An 18,924-nucleotide genomic window follows, 5' to 3' on the forward strand; every position below is an offset into this window, starting at 1 on the left:
TTCAATATTTGTAAATCAAACTTCCATCTTTGTTTTTACAGTTAAGAGGGAAATGTCCACTTAAGTCTGTACTATCCTTTGAACATTCAAAGGCCTCAAAATATTTGTGCATTTGGTACCATGTGCCAAATGTTTGCAGGGATCTTTTTTACATATTACCTCATATTCCACCCAGGTCATATCTGATGAGAAAGAGTCCTTTTTTCTTTTTGGTTAGATTCTAGATGATACGCACAATTCAAACTATAAAAGAATAAGTTTGCTAATAGTCATAATAATAGCATTTATTGAACACTAAGCACCAGACACTATTATAAGCATGTTCGGGGCCGGGCGCGGTGGCTCAAGCCTGTAATCCCAGCACTTTGGGAGGCTGAGACGGGTGGATCACAAGGTCAGGAGATCGAGACCATCCTGGCTAACACAGTGAAACCCCGTCTCTACTAAAAAATACAAAAAACTAGCCCGGCGAGCTGGCGGGCGCCTGTGGTCCCAGCTACTCGGGAGGCTGAGGCAGGAGAATGGCATGAACCCGGGAGGCGGAGCTTGCAGTGAGCTGAGATCAGGCCACTGCACTCCAGCCTGGGCGACAGAGCGAGACTCCGTCTCAAAAAAAAAAAAAAAAAAAAAGCATGTTCGGTGTTTTAACTTATTTAATTCTCACAACTACCCTATGAAGTAAATAGTACTATTGTCCCTAAATGATAGATGAGGAAGTGGAGGTCTGGAGAGGTTTAAAAGCCTGCTCAAGGTAACATAGCAAGTTAATGGCAGAGTCAGGATTGCAACCCCAATAGTCTGGCTGTAGAGTACTTTTTAAACATAACTGCTGTGTGCACAAGGCTAATGATTTATGGGTTGTATGAATAACTAAAGATGATGTCCCCACCTTTGTTAGAGATATCTCCAGATTTCTTTAATGGATCGGTTGTCATAACTTCACCAACTTACATCTCTTTTTTTTCCACATAAAACTTGCCAAAATGCCTTCAGACTAAAGGGAGAAAAAATTTAACTGTTTCCTTCAAATAAAATTTTATTAGCAGAGAGCTAGTTGGTATTAAGATCATTGCATGAAGAAAATGTAAATTAGCCACTTACTGTAAAATAGTGTTAGAGAAGGCAAGTGATAAACATATCTATTCTTCTTTTTCCCTTTATTAGTAGTTAATAATCAATAAATAATGATTAACATTATAAAAGATTACGTAAGAATTTTAGAAGAATTTAGATTTTCTTTACTAGGTAGTCATCTTCATTTTTATAAAACTGACATCAGTGTTAAGCCATTTTTACCACAGGTTAAAATTTGACTGACCTATTATTCTGTTGCTGACTGAGTCATACCAGGTCACTGAAACCTAAAATAAGTATGTTGTAAGCATCGCGTAACAATTATAACCTATTTAGATCCAAGATCCACTTAAGACATGTTGACTTCTTTTCTGCATCACTGAGATGGCCGACACATCCATCAATAATGTGCTGAAGTTCTCATTAGCTCTCTATACAGGGAAGGATGCCAGCAAAATGTACAGAAGTAAATTCACTGGAATCTCTTTGGTCAGAAATTATGACAGTTCTATATGTCAGCCCATGTGTTGCTAACAGATTTTTTTTTTTTTTTTTTACAAAAATGTGTTTTCTGGTTTGATTTGACCCATGGTTCATCTGAATCCAGGCAATTACACTTATATTAAGGGTTCTGCTGTCCACTTTTTCCTCATCTTGAGAAATGTCAAAAGGCACATATCCTGCATCTAAAGGAAACACGAGAAATAAAAATGGAAACACCTAAAGAGTGCTTTCACCTGCATTAATCAAGGGACAGCTGCTGCCATTCCCAAGGCGCTGCCCTGCAGTTGGCTGAGCAGACCCACATGGGCCTGCTGAATTAAGTCTGAATTAAGAGTCAGACTGCGAGTGATGCTGCCTCTGTGTTTAGGTGAAAAGGCCACTTTAGCGAGTATAATAAAATGTATAGACACAGGTCAGACTCCAAGGGAAATTTTGCCCCTTGAGTTTGGGTTGGATAAATGACCTCCAGATCTCTAATATTATGCACTGTGGAAGAGATGTGGACCATGTGTTTTTTCCATTTCTTCCCTTATAAGATGGTAATTTCCCCTTAGGGATTTGGGTTTCTCTGTTGTATGCATTAATAGGGAGATGGTGGGGAGAGAGAGAGTCACGAATTAAAATCATTTTATGGTAAGTGTCTATGCCTTTTCACCTCTATGCTTCACTTTGTAGAACTCGTCAGGAAAATCATTCAGGTGACGACTATGCATTTTGATGTTAACAGATCCGACTCTTACCGGGTAGACGACCAGTTAACAACATGAAATAAGGCGGTGATGGTTTTTAAAATGAAATAATGTTTAATGTAACCTCGAGTTTCTCTCTGAACTCTGACCACACTGTGGAAACCCCTAGGAGGAGGGGTGCAGCTCTGTCAGGCACAGAATGACACGCAGGGAAGAAAAATTAATCCCAATACTAAGGGAGAAGCCTGTGTTCTCTTGCATGATATTTAGCAGCAAGAGCAAGGAGAGGGATGTTTCTTTCTTTGTGTAATGTGCAGTAGTTACAATAAACACAAGATTTCCAAATCTCAGAGGACTCTTCTTGACAGTTGCTTGATAACAGCTTTTTTCATTCCATAGTTTTGACAGTTTGTGTGTGTTGCCATATCTAGTGTAAACTAAAACATCACTGTCATTCTGTTTTTCTTTTGTATGTGGCTTTTTTTTTCATCTTTAGGATAATGAAAAAGATGGGCTTTTCACTTGTAGACTAGAGTAAGGCAAGTTGTGTGTGGAGATTAACATGTGTTTATAAGTTTTGAAAGATTCAAGTTGACAGCAGAACACTGCTTTAAATAATTTTTTTCTCCATATCGCTTCAGTAAAAGTATAAGTGGGATGTGTAAGTTTTCTCTTAATCTTTTGATAAATAGCAAATCTTAGGCATCTGTGTGGGTACCTATATTATTTATCAGTGGTTATTGAAAACGAATGAATACAATGAATGTCTCTAGAGCTCCTGACTGTGTAGCCTTTGATAAGTGGTAAGCATCCTTATCATACTGTTACCAGGGTCTTGCCCTGGCCCACGTAGGTGCTTTTCAGTCCCTCACTGTGCTTCCCTTCCCTTGATGGATCCCCGATCCCACCCACCTCTGTCAGGTTTATAGCTATGCTACATTATTGGTTTGTGTCCAAACCAACAGGACGATGTTGTTGTTGCTGTTGTTGATTTATCTGGAGTAACTCTAGAAACTACATTGCATCTGCACTGTTTGAGAGGCTGCAGGGCAGGTGATGGGCCAGAAGCCCAAGTCAGGATCAGAGCAGTCTTTACTCATCAGATGTGAACTCTCAGATTCCCCAAAGTCAGGAAGGGGTCCCATACCTGAGAAACCTTCCCCCCTCCAGCCCCAATAACCTTTGATTTGTAGAAGTCTCAGTGAGGTTATTTTGCCATCAAACCAAATTTGCTGTAGCATAGCAAAGCTCCCAATGCCGTCATCTGGCATGTTACAGACAAATTCCAATTACTTTTCTACTTCGAGCTATTGTTAAACACTACAAGCTAGCTGACAGTAAAATTATAAATACAGGTGTTGTCACACTACACTATAATCAGAATTTTAATTTGAATTTTCATTTGTAAAGCCTTTTTTTCAGATGAAAATGGGAATAGAATTAGTTTTATTGACAGTAAAAAGACATTTTGAAAGCTTCCTAAATCATTACCTGTATTTAGCAGGAGGAAAAATTGTATATGTCCATGTAAAAAGAAGAGTTTTATTATCACATATTTACTCATTATATTTGGTGGTAAATAAAACGGGGAAGACATGTTTGACAAATGATTGACGGAACTCACTAGGTTTTTGCTTCATCAGAACAATAGACAGACATAAATATATATTTTGCTTTTGTTTTGTTCTGCTATTACTAATGCAGACCTGTAGACAAAATCTGTTTCTAGCAAATTAAGTACAGCCTATTGGGAGTCTGCATGCAATGCTAAACTTTTTATTTGGCAATTTTCTCTTTTCACCCAGATTCATCATCTGTGGCACTCTTTTTTCCCCTTTTGCGTGGTGGTTGGAGTGGGTTCCCCCTTCTCAAGTCCCTTTTTTTTTCCCTCAAGGCATTTAGTGTCGTGTCTGCCAGATTTCAGTGATGAGCAGCGAATTGCTTTTAAAGTGGGCATTATGCCAGTTCAGCAGCACAATGGAAAACCAATCTTCCACCATTCTACTTTTGATGCTGTTATTGTAGCATTTTAGATAACTGCTGCCACAAAAAAAAAAAAAAGAAAAAAAAGAAAAAAAGATGTGCTCAATTGCTACCAGTTAGTCAAGTTAAATCCAGAGTAGCATTAAAATTACTCTGAAAACTGTTTGTCAGAGGTCATGTGCCGTCTGTGGCTGCCACACATAGGATGGATGTTCTGTTCAGGTGGGGGTTTTTCCCTTTATTATTACTGTGACTGACCATCTCTCTAAATAGCCCTTTACTACCTGTTTACTTATTGTCTTCACCTCCCTGTTGAAAAAATGTATCAAGCAGAAATGTTGAAAAGTTTCTTTAAAGTGCTGGAAATAGCAGGAGAGTGAGCTGTTCAGGGTGCTAGAGTTTGTATAGTGTGAAAGCAAAAAAAAAAAAAGTGGGGGGAGAGCAAGAACATAATTCTCTGGTTTCTATAGCAAGATTACTGTTTTCTTCTTTTTATCTTCACTTTTCAACCACTGGGTTCACTGTTCTACTTTTTTTTTTAATAGCACAAATGGAATTTATCCTCTCTCCATCTCAAGTCCCTCCCCTCCCTCCACTGGCTTTGCTTGTGAATGAAAGGGACTCCTACTATGACTATAGGACAGATGGCAGCTGTATATGTTGTATTTGATGTATTTTGGAGTGAGCCATATTTTAAAATTCAAGGCCAATAGATGGGCTATTTTGAGAGTGGCACTAGCGCTATCCTTTAAGCCTGCTCCATTTCCTCCAAATTTATTTAGACTTTTAAAATTATATAAATAACCTATAATCTGTGCTCAAAATAGTTGAGTTGTGATCTTTTAACTGTATTGCATTAATAATAAAATAAACTCTGATTTCTGGGCTGCCTTTCTTCTAAAGAGTATATATTCATTTATCTTTATTGTCTCTAATGGATTTTTCTCTTTTATATTAATCATATCTCTAGTGTTATCAGATTCTGATCCTAATGAAGGCAGGCACTTTTGTCTGTTTTGTCCATTCCTATGTCCCAGGGCTTAGAATAGTATCTGGCACGTAGTAGGCACTCAGTAAATATTTGCTGAATGAATTAATAATTCATGTTTCTATGGGTACATCGAATTGTAGTGTATTTACTTATTTGTGTGTTTTCCTCTCCAGCTAGAATGCCAAACTGTGCTCCTGAAATACAGCAGGTGTGCTAAGGCATTTTTGGAATCCTTTCTTCGTCCCTACCCTATCCCAAATTGTACGTGACACCCAGTTAGTACTTAATAAATATTTGTCGAATAAACAAGTAGAGAAGCCCAAATGCAATTTATTTGCCAATGAAAGATGGTCATTTGGTGGTAGAGATGAGGATAGGTTAATGGCCCATCAATCAGTATTGTTAAGAGTCTCCAAGTTCTTAGCCTTATGTTAATTCAGAGTTCTTTCCCAGGTATCCTATTGGTTTTCTGGGCTTATTGCCAAGCATATTTTAGATCCATATTTTCCTTCAGTTTGCAGTTTAAGAGCATTTTAATTTTTGCTAAAGCTTGCAAAAAAAGGCTCTGATAATGATGCAGTCAATATCAGTAACCATCCCATTTGCTAGTGCCATCTAGATGAATCCATTGTGTAGATCGTCCTGTCTTAATATGGGAGGGAGACTGCTCTGCATGGTGGAATGGCCTTATAGCAGTTAGACCTCTCTAAGCACCATTTGCCTCTTCTGTGGAATTGTGGTTTAGTCATTCTGTCGTGTCCTCTACTACCTGCCTCCCCCAAAACTCCCTGCTTCCATCCGTAACATGAGGACCTAGAGGCTGCTTAACAAGGCCACAGGCTTCAGAGAATTCGGTGACTTAATCAAGAACTGTACTGTGTAAGAGACACACCGCTTTCCCTTTTAATCATTGAGTGTAAGAGACACACCGCTTTCCCTTTTAATCATTGAGTCATAAATGTGACATGGCTTTAAATGGATAGCAACAATTTGCAAATCAATAAGACCCATTTTGTAATTAGCTTCGGACTAAGCATTAAAAAGTATACATTGAGGATTATGGTAGTGAAAATGCCGAACAGTGTGGGGATTCTTTCTTGGCACCTAAAACTGTGCATATTAAACATACAGAAATGAGGATGGCAAGTTTCAGTTTTACCACAAGGTTATGCATTTATTTGAGAAGAATCTGAGATGTGCAATACAACATTCCCTAATGTGCTCATTTCATCTTCTCTACTATCATTGAACCTTCATCTAAGAAGAGCCAAGGAACAAACTGAAATAAGGATTCAGATTTTTATTAGAGTAAATGTAAACACATGTAGAGAACATTTTGCCTTACATGGCCTAGCATCAACATTTTACACAGGAAAAAAAAATGTGAGTGTGTTTATTCTAGCATCCTGCATCAATACTGGCAAAAATTCTGAAGACTTGAAGTTGCTTGGGCCAAAGATGGAAAATTTTATATAAGAATGCTGAGGAGACCTTTTGCAACTTTTAAAGATAAATCATGCAGGCTGGAGAGTAGGAGAATAAGAGGTTTTTTTTTGTGTGTGTGTGTGTGTCCCTTTGCAAAGAGAGTTTAGAGGAAAGAGCATGAATTAAATTTGTGGCATTGTGAAAAGCATCTTTGGTCCGGTTTCCTCATGGCTATGGTGTCTCTTCTGTTTAACTTATGGGACTGTTGTTAGGATGAAATAAGATGTGTATTTTTTGAACCCTCTATACCAGGAGTTGGCACACTTTTTCTATGAAGAGTCAGATAGTAAATAGTTTCAGCTTTGAGGACCAGTCTCCTTTGCAGCTTTTCAACTTCTCCACCATAGCCGTAGATAACACAGAAACAAATGGGCATGGCTTTGTTCCAATAAAACTTTATTAACAAAAACAAGTGGAGGCCTAGATTTGGCCTTCAGGCCATAGTTGCTAACCCTTACTCCATAATAATGAAAAGCATGAAACATAAAATACCAAATATTCTAATAACCCCCCATTTGGAAGTCAGCCATTGGAGTCAGTACCTGGCCACTCTTGTACAGTGTAGGCCTAAAGGGACTGTCTCTTTCTAGAGAAAGCCACTTTCCATTGTTTTTAGTTCAGTCTTCTCAATTTTTCACTAAACCCTCTAGAGAGAATTTAAATTCAGTCCTGCTTGTACAGGTTGAATATCCTAAATCTGGAAATCTGAAGTGCTCCAAAACCCAAGACTTTTTGAGCACCAGCATGATGCTCAAAGGAAACGCTCATTGGAGCATTTCAGAGTTCAGATTTTCAGATGCTCAACTGTGAGTGTAGTGCAGATATTTCAAAATCCAAAACACTTGGTCCCAAGTATTTCAGATAAAGGATATTCAATCTGTATTTATCAGTGGCTTCACTTTGGCCACCCACTGTCACAAAAGCATCCAATCTTTTCTCTAAGAAAGGGTTCCTTCCAGCCAGGCGTGGTGGCTCATGCCTGTAATCCCAGCACTTTGCGAGACTGAGGTGGGCAGATCACCTGAGGTCAGGAGTTCAAGACCAGCCTGACCAACACGGAGAAACCCTGCCTGTACTAAAAATAAAAAAATTAGCTGGGCGTGGTGGCACGTGCCTGTAATCCCAGCTACTCTGGAGGCTGAGGCAGGAGAATGACTTGAACCCGGGAGACAGAGGTTGCGGTGAGCCGAGATCGCGCCATTGCACTCCAGCCTGTGCAACAAGAGCGAAACTCCATCTCAAAAAAAAAAAAAAAGAGAAAAAGAAAGGGTTCTTTCATATATATATATACACACATATATATATATATATATACATATATATATATATATGGAGAGAGAGAGCGAGAGAGTGAGTGAGTGAGTCAGGGGACCAGTAGCTTATACCTGTAATCTCAGCACTGTGGGAGGCCAGGTGTTCAAGACCAGCCTGGACAACATAGCAAGACCCCATCTCCACATAAAAATTTAAAAATTAGCCAGGTGTTGTAGTACATGCCTATACTCCCAGCTACTTGGGAGTCTGAGGTGAGAGGATTATTTGAGCCCAGGAGTATGATCATGCCACTGCACTCCAGCCTGACAGAGTGAGATCTTGTCTCTAAAATATATATATATATATATATATATATATATATATATATATATATATATATATAGTCACTTTAAAGGTCTGCCTTTGACTTTATTATCACTCTGCTTTCTCAGATTTCTTAAGTCCTTAAATTTATCACCCACTCTTAGGTGCTCCACACTAAGTTACTGAGTTCCCTTGTATTTCCACCAGTTATCCAGAGCATTGGCCCTCTCTGATAGGCAACTTCTAAGATGGCACCCAGTGACCATTACTTGTGCAGTGGTCCTCTTCCCTTGGGTATGGCCTGGAACAAGTGACTCTCTTACAAAAGAAATACAGCAAAAGCGATGAAATGTCACTTCTGAGATTAGGGTACAAAAGATTTTGACTTCTGTCTTGAGCACTCTCACTCTCTCACTCACTCACTCACTCTCACTCACTGACTCACACTCTCACTCACTCACACTCTCACTCACTCTGAGGGAAACCAGCTGCCATATTGTGAGTTGGGGAAGCTCACGTGATGAGAAACTGGGGCTTCAGTTCAGCAGCCTAAGAGGAATAGCAGTCCACGTGAAGAGAACTTGGAAATGATCCTTGCCCCGTTGAGCACTCAGATCTGAGACAGTGGGACTGATACCTTGATTGTAGCCTTGTGAGAAGCCTGGAGCCAGAGATGCCCAGCTCAGCCATACTTGGATTCCTGTTCCACAGAAACCGAGAAATGTGTTTATTGTGTGTTGTGTTTAACCATCAAATCGTGGGGTGATTTGTTACACAGCAATAGTCCACTAATAAACCCTTTAAAGTGCAATGCCTATTTAAGCTTCTGTTTCTCATAACCTGTTTGACAGTGCCTTGCATGTAGCAGGTTATCCACAGATACTTGTTTACTGATCCGCTTACACTAAATATATAGTCATATATTTCATTATTATTTTGCCAGAATACTGATTTGGCTTAATCAAAAATGTTAATTTTTTTCTCCACAAGGTATGTAACTCAACATCTTGAGGTACAGTATCTGTGGATCCATGATACCCAAGCAGGAAGGGAATGTTCCCTACCCGCAAACAAGTACGGAACCCAAGAAAGGCTGAGTGCCCCTGGAATCGTTGTAGCTTTATCCTTCCCCGGTGTGCAGAAGGGAAAAGGTGTTACCAGAATCTTGCCTTAATGTCAGGATTTGGGAAGGCACGGCCTCTTTTCTACACTCTATCCAGAATGTGATGGTGATCTGGAATGTTAAGGGCCCCACCAAGAAGACCTTATAGCACAGCTGTTACCCTCACCATCCAACTATGGCCTCGCTTTAGTTCCAGCTGTTTATATCAGTCAGAACTGTCTCTAACACAGTAGCGTGGGCTGTGAGAACAAGAGGCTAGTGAGGAGGGAAGATACCCAGAGGATTAAGAAGCAACCAAGGCATGGCCTATGTTCTTTTGACTTTATCTCCAAAAGAACAACAGCTTAGCTGATGGTACAGCCTTTGGCCAAAGAAATGTAAAAGCCATTCCTTGGGGTGCCTATTTGCATATTTGCTACACCCTGGGGGGCTTTTTTCTTCTCCCACCTGTGGTAAATTACCATGTACACTGGACTATTTGCTGCCTCTCTGTTGTCATCATTGTCATCAACTAACATTTGTTGACCATTAACGTGGTCTCAGAAACTGCCTGGGCACTCTAATCCGTCAACCTGTGTATTCATTAAAGTGAAGGAAAATAAGCAGAGGCTTGACATTCAGAAATAAGAGCCCAGAAATGAGTCCAGAATTTCCTATTCTAAAGCCAGTGCCAACTCCCAGGCCACACTCACTGCATTTAATGCATATGCATTTTCTTTTCCTCACATCTGCTCTTCCTTTGCAAGAATGTCCCAGCCTGTGCACACACCCACATCCTGTTACCTCTCCACAGTAAACGATTTCCAGTTCCTGTGGATATTGCATGTCACCACATAGGATTAAACAGCCTGAATTTTTTTATGCACCATGTTTAGAAGCCTTATAAGTAGAGATTAAGATGTTTATCAAGATTAGAAATGCGGCTGGGCACAGTGGCTCACGCCTCTAATCCCAGCACTTTGGGAGGCTGAGGTGGGCAGATCACTTGAGGTCAGGAGTTCGAGACCGGCCTGGTCAACATGGCAAGACCCTGTCTCTACTAAAAATACAAAAATTAGCCAGGCGTGGTGGCAGGCACCTGTAGTCCTAGCTACTCGGGAGGATGAGGCAGGAGAATTGGTTGATCCCAGGAGGCGGAGGTTGCAGTGAGCCGAGATCCCGCCACTGCACTCCAGCCTTGGCGACAGAGTGAGACTCCATCTCATAAATAAATAAATAGATTAGAAATGGTATGTGAGCAATAAAGATGTTGTGTATGCTTCTTGGATATTGTTGCTGACTCAAGACTTGAAAAGACTGGAGTCTTCAGGAAGAATGGTACTGGTGGAAAACGTTATTTCCATAATATGAAGTTGTGAGGTCATCGAAATCAGACATACCTAAAATTTTTGTAGTCCTGGTTCTCAGTTGAGGGGGGCAGTATAAACTTATCAGAATCTTGGGAATGTTTAAGAAGCACAAACACACACATTTCTCACCTTCCTTTTCCCCACAAAAACCTTTGAGAACCAGGTTGGATGGTGAGCACTGGTTGGATATGTTGACAAACAAACTTCCCAGGATTCAACTTGACTCTGTCCCAACCCCTAACCCCCTGAGCAGCACTGACCTGGGACTAATCATCTCCTTGTCTGTCATGGAATATTAATTGGACATTAAGATGTTTAGATTTTTTTTTTTTTTTTTTTTTTTTTTGGTGAGACAGAGTGTTACTCTGTTGCCCAGGCTGGAGTGCAGTGGCACAATCATAGCTCACTGCATGCAGCCTCAACCTTCTGGGCCCATCTCCCACCTCAGCCTCCCATGTAGCTGGGACCACAGGCATGCGCCACCATTCCTAGCTAATGAAGATATTCAGAATGCTTTCATATTCTCATGACTTCACGTGTATTAAAAAGTAATGCTTACATCAAATTTCACTGCAGTCATTATCCCATTGGTTTTGATTAAATTACAAGCTTCTGTGTAGAATGCTATGAAAGGTTTTTGCGAATTGCAGTAATAGCCACAGGGGGCAGGGGTAGGTGGTGAACATGTTTTCTGCTGGGTAGTAACTCAGAACTCTAGGTCTTTGGTACAGTTGATCCTTAATAAAACTTAGTTTCAGGTTGGAAACTGCTTGTTGAAGGTCAACATTTTGTTGCTGCTTTTTCTGCTCAAATGTAGTATAGAATCATGCGGAGGATAAAATTTTGCTAGTTGTTCAGCGTATCCAGAACAGAGTTCTGGCAGTTAAGGCGTACAATACTCTTGTATACCTCAATGATGGCGCTTTTTAAACATTAGAGTAGTTTTAAAAAATTGCAATAAAGTCATTGTAATTCATAGACCATGCTGTAATATAGAGATACATGTAAAATACAATCCGTGTACCTGATTGCAGGTAACAGAGTTAAATGTACCAGCAATTTCAAACACAGTTGGATATTTCCTATAATAAAATATAATGTAAAAAATTAAATATCCAATATCAATGGATTCTAAATGGTTTTGATATTTCTTTTTGTCCTTTCCCATGAAGAGTAATTTATTTCCCTTTTTAAAGTGTGGGCAGAATGATTACTAGCGCACTGTAATGTAATTGTGTTGCATTGATAAAATAAAAATTGTCCTTTATCTGTGTCCTGATAATGTTCAATTTACAGGCTGGCTTCTCTGCCACCTCTTCAGTGCTTTGAGTATTCCAGTTCTCCTCCCTTCCTGCTCTGAGAGCGCACAGAACTGTTTGAAATCCACTGGTACAATTGTCAAATCAATTATTCATTCTCTGCAATTATGCTCGCACAAAGAACATTTTGCTGGTCTGAATGATGATTAAATTAACAGCTATTCCAGCTGCCTGATAACATCTAATAGAATATTCATAAGCCCAAAATGGAATGAATTATCTCCATTAACTTCATCATGCTCACTTAATTACATGCTTGTTATTGTATTTACACCTTGTTAGATACCGCTGAAGCTGATCCAGTGGCTGGCCGGGAATTGGAAGCGTCTGTCATGGGGCAGTTGGAGCGCGTTTTGTAGGAAATGCTATTTATTTTAAATGCTCCACCTGCTGGGAGCCGAGGTTAGTCAGCAGCACTGAGATGAATTGGGAAACGGGGTGTAAAAAGAAATAATGTGCTTCTGACAGGCTCCGTGGCTTTTAAGTTGCTCTCATTCAGCCACTTCACAAAAAATTATTTTATTCCATCTCTCAGTGATGATGACATGATTGCTTTTGGGTAATCATTTACCATTCTGATTTTATTTTTTGAAGTAAATTGTCTGAAGTAATAGGTTCTTGGAATTACAGCGTGCCTTGCTTTTTTCTTAGAACTTTATTTAAGCTTGTCTTCCAGCATTTAACCCGAGTCCCCTCTTTCGTTTGATCTTCTAACTTTATTTATACAACAGTGCTTAATGATCCTGCACAATGTGTTTCTTTTTTTTTTTTTTTTCCCCTTCTCTACAACCCCCCCGCCACCCACCCAAAAAAAAATTCTGTCCAGTATGGTTGACAGTACTTTTTATAACCTCAGCAAGGGGGCTGCATGGGCAATTTTCTTCCGACGTGACAAATGCAAACACCCAAAACCCAACCCTGAGAGAATCACTTCATCCAGTTGAAAGGAAATTTTTGATCTCTTTCAAGGTGACTCTTTTGCCACTGAAACATGGTAAGGGGCATGACTCTTACCTTCTATTCTTGTCTGTAGAAGTGGCATTCTTTACATTGCTTTACCCTGTCTCCTCCCTTCTCGCATCGCCCTCTGCTCTTCCCCAAACTTCCCCTGACCAACCCTTCTTGGTAGTTGGGGCCCACGACACCTCCATTTGCTTTGAGTGTGAAGGGTCACTGTTCACCACCACCAGGCTGCAGCAAGCCTGTGTTTATTGAACATGAACCAGACCAATGATGGAGAGAATTATAATCACACTTCTAAATACTTCTCAGATCAGCCTACAGCCTAGTAGAGCACTTGAGCTAAACCATGGATATTTTATTCTTCTTGAAGGCTGTGTTTTGGTATTAACAAAAAAGAAGAAAAAAGAAAGAAAACTGAAGATAATTATTTCTAAGTAGGAATGGAACTGGATAGTGGACTAACAGACTCTTCAAGCCTCCAGAAATATTTTAGCATCTAAGATGTGATTTAATGGGTGAAAATGGTCCTCTAGGCATTGGCTAATCGATAAACACATTGATCACTGTGTGTGCCTGGCACCGTGCCTTGTGAATTTTTTTTCTAAGTAAGAATTGACTCAAAGATGATTTCTTTTCATTTCTTACTTTGAGAAATGTTTATGTACTTGCCATTTGATTTGGGGCCCTAAATGTCTTTGTGTTTAAAATATGGATGTCACTTGAGATCTCTCAGGTACTGTGCATAGCTGGAAGCTCAGTTATACAGATCGATATTCAGGAAAAAGGCAGGCCAGAGGCTCCAGCAGCTCTCTGTAGGTCGGATGGCTCTACGTGTAGAGAGCGTAGAGGGGTGCAGTTTTCTTTCAAATTTTTCTAAAGCTTCCTGCATTCCACCCCTTACTGCAAAGCTCACGTTGCATTGAGGGAGGGAGGCTATGGATTGGAAAAGGTGGGAGAACTGAGAACTGTATGGTGGGAAGCCATGCAATTAAAAAACTGACTGAAATTATTACCTGATTTCATAATTGACAGAATATTTAATTCAGATATAGTAAATTGACACACCTCTACACAGAGACAATTATGACTGACTGTATAACACCTGACAGAATCAATTATAACTGACTGTTGTTTGATACCTTTGCACAGAAATAAATGAAACAGACATTCAGAACAGAGACGGCTGCTGCCTGTGTGCCTAAGCCTGCCTTAATTAAAAGAAAATAACCAGTAGGCGATGTTAAAATGTCTTTGCCTCGTGGTTTCTAGTTCAGTGTGTTTCTTTAAGTCCAAAAAGGGTTTTATAAAGAGTAGAGCTGAAAAGAAATTTTTGGTTTACTGACATGGAAGTAAAATATGTGAAGTAGAGATAGTTTCTCCTTAGATAGGAGAATACTCCATAATTTTAATAGAGCTAGCATTTTATTTGATCAGTTGACTTTTATATAAACTATTTAAGAAAGGTCAACCTGCAGATATTGGTCTAGCTCATCCCATATAGAAAATAATGTAATTTTCTTTATTTTGAGGTTTTAGATTCTAATCAATATAAATCAACTTTTAAATGAGCAGTTCATTTTGTTGTCTGATAAAATATTTTGTGAATAATGTCTAGGCTACCCTTTTTTTCCATCGTTTTCATAGGGGTTAGGGACAGAATATTTTTGGTGATTAATGTATAACCACAAGGAATCAGAGCATGTAGAAAGGACCAGAGTAAATAAGCTTTACATACACATTCCTCGAATGTTATTCGCAAGAAAAGTTTAAAAAGGAGATCAGCTTTGCTGGTGTATTAAGATGAGCGATTTCTGGGTGATACTTCAAGCCATTAGAGTGTATTTCAGTGACACACTTGTGTGTAGGAAGAGCATTTCCTCCCCGATCTCGACAAAGGTTGGCTTTGTGGTGCTGGTGGCGGAGACAGCAGTAACCAGGGCCAGTGGCATCTCTGTGGACAGGGATGGGATGGCTGCGGATCTTCTCTGCCTCTTGCCTGATGGCATGTTGGAATGTTTTAACAGTTGTTGGGCGCCTGACCTGCAGCACCTGAGGTGATGGTCTTGTTACTGGTAGGCTGACTCTCAAAACCAAAGCAGGGAAAGGAATCAGGGTTTTACTGGCCGCATTAACTGGCCTCCACCATTTAACACCTGTATTTTCCCTTGAGTTATAAAGTGGTGGGTGCAGTATTGACACAAACAGGGTAACAGTTTACTGTGAGGCCTAACGTGGGTGGCCCAGGTGCCTAAAGAGGGAAGAGAAAAACCAGGAAGAAGGGGTGACTCCTCCTCCCCGCCCCCCCCCCACCACCAAGCCCCTGCCCCTGATGCGGCCTGTGACAGCTAGTCCAGTTCTGTTTCCTAGAAGACCTTCCATATGTTATTGATTAAATTCTCATTGGGGAAGCAAGTGGGAGCTTTTATCTGCATCTCTAACTGGTGTGGAATGGTGCCTTGGCCGTATTGACTGGCTATGGGATATGCTGGCGGTCACAGTTGTCTTTTACGAGGAAGAGCACCGAGTGACGCTGGTTGTCATTCTAACTCTGCTGTGTGGCAGCGTAAATAGTCCCCTTTCTAACCAACCTGGTGGGAAAAGTCAATATCCCATCAGCAGAGGAGGTAAACACATCAGGAGCTATGTCCTCTCTTTTCCTCCCCTGCTCTGTATTACCGCAGCTCTTTAAATGTGCTCTCCCCAGTCATCAGATGCATTTGTGTCATTCACATGCACAGGGTTGCTGGCCTGCAGCTCTGGCCTGCCGGGAGGCACTGGTTGGGGCCATTGTTGTGTATTCCCAGACTCGGATCATTAGAACTTTCAAATTGTCTTTCTGTTGCAGCCCCACTCTCTTTTTCCACCCCTTTTGGGCATTTTAATTCTCTATAAAACCTGTGGTTCTTTAAAGGACAATTTATGTAATTCAGAAAAGGTTGTGGAGAGCAAATGTGAATGTATAGCCAAGAAACAAAAATCTGGAGTCTGAGTTTTCGTTTTCCGGGTGTTTTATGGACTTGCGTGTTGCTGTTGTTGGAGGTTTGCTTTCTGTGAGTGGTGCGCTCTCCCCTCCATGTTTCCTGCCTGACCGGTTCCTGTCGGGAGGTGCTGGGCAGCCTTGCTGCTCCCAGGCCCTTTGGCACAGGCCAGCATCTTATGGGGGCGGAGTCCTCACCTCAGGCCTGCACATTTCTATGTGGGAGTAGTGATGCAGTGGCAGGGGGAGTAGGCAGAAGTGAGCCTCAGGTGCAGGCTGGGGGTTCTGGCTACCTGGGTTTGCATGCCTACAACCCTGATTACCTGCTGTGTAACCTTGGGTAAGTGACTTAACCTCCCAGTTTCCTAAGCCATCAAATGGGGATGGGGGGCGCGGTGGGCGGGAAAGCAGCCTCTCCAAACACCTTACCAGGTTCCTGAACAAACATAGTGTCAATCCCCCATGTGATCACCGTCTTCACCCAAAAGATCAGACCTGAGCATCACAGCCCCACTGCTCCTTTAAAAGAACAACGTGTAGAAGTAGCAGGCTCTGGGAAGGAAAAGGAGAGGGATCTTTTCTCTTACTGGTAGCACCCTGCTCTGAAGGGAAAGGCCAGGGATGAATGTGTTGAAGGAGCAAGAGTGCCGAATATCCTGAGTTCACGCAGTGTGGACAAAGAAGAGCAAAGAAATCTTGGCCATGGACAGACAGGTGCCCTCGGGGCCACTCACCTCTTGCCTCTTTCAGCAAAAAAGTTTTGTTTAGCAGAGGGAGGTGAACTGGAGGGACTAGAAGAAGCTGTCTAGGCCCAGCTGATCTGGGGAGTTGGGGCTGGAAGGCACCAGAGGCCATAGCTCCCTTTGAGACTAGGTATTTCCTGCTACTTCCAGACTTCGCAAGCAGTTGCATGCATGTGCTCGCAGCACCCATGAAAGTGGTGTCTGCATGTAGAGCTCACTTTGTCTGCTGCAAATGAGCGTGCACCTGCAGTTCACATCAGTAGAGGGTGGCCCCGTCCCCCGGTGTGCTGAGTCAGCTAGGTGCTGAGAAGCGGACAGGCAGGAGAAAGGAAGAGAAGCTTTCACAGAGGAATGGTGGGCAGGGTCTGCATCTGACCGGCCCCAGGGGTAGACCAGAGATAAGATGGTGGAGATACAAATGGAATCAGCATCCTCTTCTCTGGTGGAATACTGAATGTTTTTTAAAGAAACTACCTGAAACTTCTAATCTCTCTCTCTCTCTCTCTTTCTCTCTCTCTCTTTTTTAGATAAATTGAAGAAGCAATTTTTTACCCCCAGAGTTCTGCAGGACTACAGAAAACTCAAGAACACAGCAGAGCAATTCTTGTCCCGAAGTGGCTACTCCGAAGTGAACCTAAGCAAACTCTTCGCTGGTTGTGCTGTGAAATCCTAAGAGAATCCCAGGAGTAACCAAGGAGGGGGTAGTTGAAAAATCCCAGCTTCCTCTCTGCCTCCGCTCTGGCCCTTACTGCCCTTCCTGCCCTTCCTGCATCTGTTTCTCCCTTGGAACTGTGTCTCATGTTTGTGTGAATGTAGACAAGGAAAGGGGGCTGCAAAAATGTTGACTCTAATGTTCCTAAGCATCATAGAAGTTCCCATCTTCATATTAAGATGTACTGCTTTAAAACACAACTCCAGGGCCCTTCCCCAAGCTCCCCTCCCCAAGGTCCTGAAGACCCAGTTTCTGAGGGAGGGAAATTGCTACTTGGTTTGAGAGTAGCTGGAATGTAAGTGACCCCAGGCTTTGCCTCAGGGCCTTTAGCCTATGTACCCCCCCCCCCCCCAATAGAGAGAGGTTCTCAGAGCCTGACTGAAGAGCTGACATTTTGCTTTTTCACACACCAATTAAACCCGATCTAAATCCAAATGCTTCTCCAGCCATCCAGGAGTGGGTGTCCTTTTCAGTCTTGTCTTTTATATAGGTAGCTGAGGGGGGAGATTTAGAAGCTTTGCACTCACTAAATAGATTAAACAGAGCAGGCTTGTTTATTGAATTGCTCCAAAGTCCAACAGACACACACTGAGCAGGTGTTTTACATTCACATTCCCTTTTTGCCCCTTAAATAGAAAGTGCAGGTAAAGGTTTATACAACAAGAAAGCACATTAAAAATAATTTCATACTCTAACAGTCCATTAACATGTGTAGGGGTTGGGGTGAGGATCACTGTGTTGTATTCAGAAAAATTGGGGGGAGGGATGCTTAATTGGCCCTGGTGCTTGCTATTTTTTTCTCATTTCTTCAGAATGGGACCCTCTTTGGCAGCAGCAAAATATATTTCAGTATGGCAGTCTTTCCTCTCTTACATTATTGGTAAGATTATACTAACAAAATGTTTCCCCTTGTACAACTATGCTGTGTTTTTTAAAAACATTGACCTGTGTGTTTTTATAAAAGAAAACGTATGTTGTGCCTTCTACTTAAGAATAAAGTTTTCTAAAGGGAAAGCAGTTGTGGTGAATCCTTACCAGGTGCAAAGAGTTGATTAGAGAGGCAGCAAGGAGTAACATGTGACTAGAGCCAGTTGCTGTGGCACACACCTGTAGTCCCAGCTACTCCAGAGGTGGAGGCAGGAGGATGGCTTGAGCCCAGGAGTTCAAAGCAGCCTGGGCAACATAGTGAGACCCCCACCTCTAAATACATACATATGTGTGTGTGTGTGTGTGTATATATATATATATATAGATAGATGAAAGACTAGAGGCCATCCCCTTTTCAAACCTCAGCCCAGTTTCTTCATGGCCACCTCTATCAGAACCCAGCTCAGGTGTGCACAGCATGATATTTGGTTGAATGTTCTGAGAAGCATTCAGAATTTCTGTGACTTTAGGTCATTTAACAGATGAAGTATGGTTTCTTATGTGCTT

At 41.3% G+C, this 18,924-nt stretch overlaps 1 protein-coding gene across 1 annotated transcript in view; it reads left to right on the forward strand.

The window, feature by feature from the left end:
* Nucleotides 1-18,504, forward strand: part of POLA1 (DNA polymerase alpha 1, catalytic subunit) — a 307,406-nt gene extending 288,902 nt beyond the window's left edge. Inside the window, exon 37 of the mRNA XM_015127112.3 lies at nt 17,306-18,504. Within this exon, the coding sequence (XP_014982598.2) occupies nt 17,306-17,451 (146 nt within the window). The 3' untranslated portion in view covers nt 17,452-18,504. The remainder of the gene's footprint in view (nt 1-17,305) is intronic.
* The last annotated feature ends 420 nt before the right edge of the window (nt 18,505-18,924 follow it).

This window comes from Macaca mulatta, chromosome X (genome assembly GCF_049350105.2).
Source record: "Macaca mulatta isolate MMU2019108-1 chromosome X, T2T-MMU8v2.0, whole genome shotgun sequence".
In the NCBI taxonomy this organism is placed as follows: Eukaryota; Metazoa; Chordata; class Mammalia; order Primates; family Cercopithecidae; genus Macaca; species Macaca mulatta.